The 4,196-nt window shown below is 39.4% G+C and overlaps 1 protein-coding gene across 1 annotated transcript; it reads right to left on the bottom strand.

The window, feature by feature from the left end:
- Positions 1-1,627: 1,627 nt before the first annotated feature.
- Positions 1,628-3,311, bottom strand: BDBG_09516 (uncharacterized protein; the record flags this gene model as incomplete). The annotated part of the gene is made up of 5 exons (XM_031724044.1): positions 3,288-3,311; positions 2,933-3,188; positions 2,393-2,836; positions 1,839-2,355; positions 1,628-1,735 (listed from the first exon to the last, which is right to left on the bottom strand). Exons 2-5 carry the CDS (start codon positions 3,019-3,021, stop codon positions 1,628-1,630), a joined length of 1,158 nt encoding a protein of 385 aa, XP_031581505.1. The 5' UTR covers positions 3,022-3,188; positions 3,288-3,311.
- Between the last annotated feature and the right edge of the window lie 885 nt (positions 3,312-4,196).

Below are 4,196 nucleotides of genomic sequence, written 5' to 3' on the forward strand. Positions count from 1 at the left end.
GATATAACTGCTGTCTGTACACTTATAAATAAGAATCTATATCTAGATAACTTCTCTATTTCTGAAAAAGAAAGCAGTTTTACAAAGCAATAATTTCAGTATAATGTTGAGTGTCTGTAATACTTAGCTATTAAGCTATAGCTGAATATCATCTGTGCAGTATCTTTACTGATGTAGAAGAACACTGCTCTCATCTCTAAGATATGAAAGATTCTATTACATGTTATTTAATATTTAAAAGAAATACATGAGATTGATATATTCTATGCAAAGAATGATGATGAGAAATCTGAGAATGAATTCCTGAATATGATATACATGCTAGTCAGATATACAGATTCTGATTGAGCTAGCTCATTGAATAATAATTATAAATCTACATTCAGTTATGTCTTTAAATTAAGAAATACACTGATTTTATAATGATTAAGCAAGCAACTCTGTGTATTCTTAAGCTCTAATGAGGCTGAATATGTGGTGTTGAGTGAAGCTGTATACAAAGCAATATAATTAAGAAGTATGATAATGAATCTGAGCTTCATTGAAATAGAAGACTCTCTGTTAATTAAGATAGATAATAAGAAGATAATTGATCTTGTTACAGTGACTGTAATCACTGTGAGAAGCAAGTATATTGATATCTGATTTTATTACACTCACAGTCAGTTGAACAATGACATAATCTTAATTAATTACATCTCAACTGAAGAAATAGCAGCAGATGAATTAACTAAATTCTTAAGTAAAATTGTATTTCATTAATTTCTGAATTTACTAGGTTTTACAGATGAAGAGAAATGAAATACACAAACTCAATGCAGATAGTATGATTTAGATGGATTTGAGAATGGCATAGCTAGATTTGCAAGAGATGATTGATCCTTTTTGTGGTGTTTGAGATCTCACATGGTGATGCAAGGGGGGGTGTAGCCATCCGCCCTAGTGGCGTTGCCGTAGCGACCGCTCCGCCTACACGTGATCTCATATGTAATATATATATAGCTAGCTCTTCCTACACGAATACAACGGATTAACCGTCCCACAAGATGTAGTAATCACCAACAGTAGGTGTTAGTAATCACCAACAACACCTATAGAATGCTGCGCGGCTAGATTAGTGTACAATCAACCAACCTTCCACCTCCATCATTTACACAAGACGGGCGTCGGGTGGAAGTAGGTGTTGAGTTGTTGATTTCGTTACAGAGTAACTACACCCAACCACGTTCAACCTATCTTACAATATGGTCCGACAAGATAATGACAATCAACCACCTCCAACAGCTAATGCGAGCACGTAGCGTTTTTGACCGGAGCGCACCCTCAAAAGGATTTGACAAGTCCACCACTCTCAAAAAATGGAAAAGAAAGAAAAGAAAAAAACAGAATAGAAAAGAATCTGTTTCAACTGAGATTAAAATTCATCATTCATTATTGAAAAATAAGCTAAGTACCGAGCTCAGTTATAACGATAGAATAAGAAATCATTCGCATGAGCAGGACTGGTTCGCAATTTAACCTGCAACGGAAGCTCGAAACAGACACACACATGATAAATTCAAAACGCCATGAAATAAAGAAGGGAGTCCCCAGATATGTCCTTCGAGAAATACACGTTTTATTGAAATCATGGGTTGCTGCCAAAAGGAAGGCCTTGCCATCCGAAAGTAACATTTTGGGGAATGGATGCATTATAGCATCGCCCGTCCTCTATAGCCAGCCCCTTGAGGTCATCCTAGTCAGGAAAAAGTCAACAAAGTTATTGAATAATTGTCCATAAAAACCTAATAACAATATGCGGTTGAAACCTAATGACTGGAGACACTGGAGGAACTTACAGGAACGCGAAAAAACATGTACATTTGTTGGTCTAGTCCTTTGAACCACTTGGTATTGTATGGTACACGATTGCTGCTGTCCGAAGCTGATGTGTTTCTCAAGAGTATACACTGGACCTGGCCGGGGTATTTTGTCACAAGTTGGGGATATGATGACATGATATCCAAATTTGTTGTATCTCCTACAATGATGAATTTTCGCTTTGGAAAAGTCTGGAAGACCTTATCAAGCAAAAACTCGCGGATTGACAAAGTCGCTCCTAAATCAGTGAAATTCACAATTCTAGTATCAAAAGTGCCGGTCGGATACGTCTTGAAGATATAATCCATGTAAGGGCGAGTCAGTTGTTCGGGAGTTGTTGTTAGGTAGTGATAGTGTAGATCCGGCAGGCTTCTTGACCAGTTCGCATATATCTCAGGCATATTCATCCAGGGAACAAAAGGTCGGCCAAAGAGGTTATTCAGCCCTTCCCTTATTGAGAATATTTTCGACACTCGAAGGACATCATCGATATCACTAATCAGCGTGAGCCCTTCGGGGTGGAATGAGGTACGCTGTGGCATTTCCAGTATCCGTCCCATACGCATGCAATTTGAGACGCTGCGTTTTGCGAGTTTCGTTTCCAGGTAGCGGAAACGCCCCTGACACGTTCTTAATCTCGATAAATGAATCGAAATCGCCTTCCATATTCGTGACGCCGGGGACCTCAATGTCCTGCCCTTCCGTCCAAAGCAATGTGTCTTCACTATGAGCGTCCAGAGACGTGTCAGGGGTCACATGAAACGAGACTTTCGTATGACTTTGTTTCAGAATAAACACGCTTCGTGTCATATTGAGGGAGTGCGCATAATTTGCTGGGGGGAGCTTTTTAATCGAAGCACCGAGTAAAAACATGCTTGCAAGGGTGTGTAACATTCTATCCGCAATATTGGGTTGCTTGTAAACACTTCCGCGAAACCTCAGACTCCATCCTTGGTCAGTCCAGTTCCCATATGGCCTGCCAGTGGTATGATCAGTAAGCCGAAACAAAATCATTGGCTGCCTTCTGGAGGCCAAGTGAAAAATAGATCTTGCAAAAATCTACAATACTCACGATATAGTAAGGACTTCTGTGGCCACATGCTGGAGGAATGTTTCTGAGGTATTGACACTCTGCCTTAGATCTTGAGCGGTAGGAAACATCTGGAAAATGCTCGGGAATCCGCTCTCTAGAGAAGGTGTGATGCGGCTTAGAAAACGGAATTGCGACCTGACAAAGCTCTCAATCTTGCCCAATAAATTCAGCCAGTCACTGGTTGTTGATATAGATACCGGATCCAGCTCTGGAGATGTATGAGGGGTGTCCGGATCTGGAACTGCTGTCAGAGCAGCAAGAGATCCGAGATAATAACATAGTAGGAGGACAAAAATGAACGAACAACGCCATCCTGCCCAGCGAGACCACATACTTTCTTGATTAATGATGGATCTAAAAACCGAGTCAGACGGGGATAATCAATGAGTTCTTCCAGATGGAGAGAAATCTTCCTGAGCACTGAATCTGAACATCGATGTAGATACTCCAAAAATGCGTTGTCTGATGCAGCGAGTGGGCTCTTCGAGTGGGGGGAATCCGCCAAATTGGCAACTGCTGACTGACTCTCTTGCGCCGGGTCCATCCTTCCTGGCATGTATAGGTGGATATCAGACATATCTACAGCTTCCCCAAGCGTGCATCGCCAGGTATTCCTTCTGAGAGCATCGCATGTTGTTACAGCAGAGGCAGCTAAACAACCTCTGATTCTGTTGCTTGAAATGATTTGTTTAACTTAACGTGATCACCCACTTAACGATCACTCCCACCTAGACTGACCGTGTGACCGTGTCTGGGACCAGGACCAGAATATTTGATGGTCCCATTACCAATTCAACTGATCCCATTACACTGTTTTAACATTAGATAGTAGTCCCATACTGTCCCAGTGGGACTTACTGTCTACTCTTGTCACATTTTCCAAATGAGATCATGATTTCTACTTCTCAATTTAAATTATTTTTATTACTTTAAATGACTTTAAATCTTATTTAAGCATTATCAAAAAGTGTTACTTTTTAAAAAATTAAAAATAGTCTAAAAAAAATCTTAAAATGTCTAAAAATAGTAACTTTATACCAAGAATAGAACTAAATGAAATCAAATAAGATAAGTCATGATTTCATTTTGAGATCTGATATATAGTCACTTTGCATGTTACTTTAATGATTAGTCTCAGCAGAATTCATGCTAAGAAATGTATGAGATCAGATTAAATGAGATTAAATGTGAAATTCATGATCTTAGCAGCTAGTCTACTCTTATCTAATGATTGCTAATTTTG

Source organism: Blastomyces gilchristii (assembly GCF_000003855.2).
Source record: "Blastomyces gilchristii SLH14081 genomic scaffold supercont1.55, whole genome shotgun sequence".
Lineage (NCBI taxonomy): Eukaryota > Fungi > Ascomycota > Eurotiomycetes > Onygenales > Ajellomycetaceae > Blastomyces > Blastomyces gilchristii.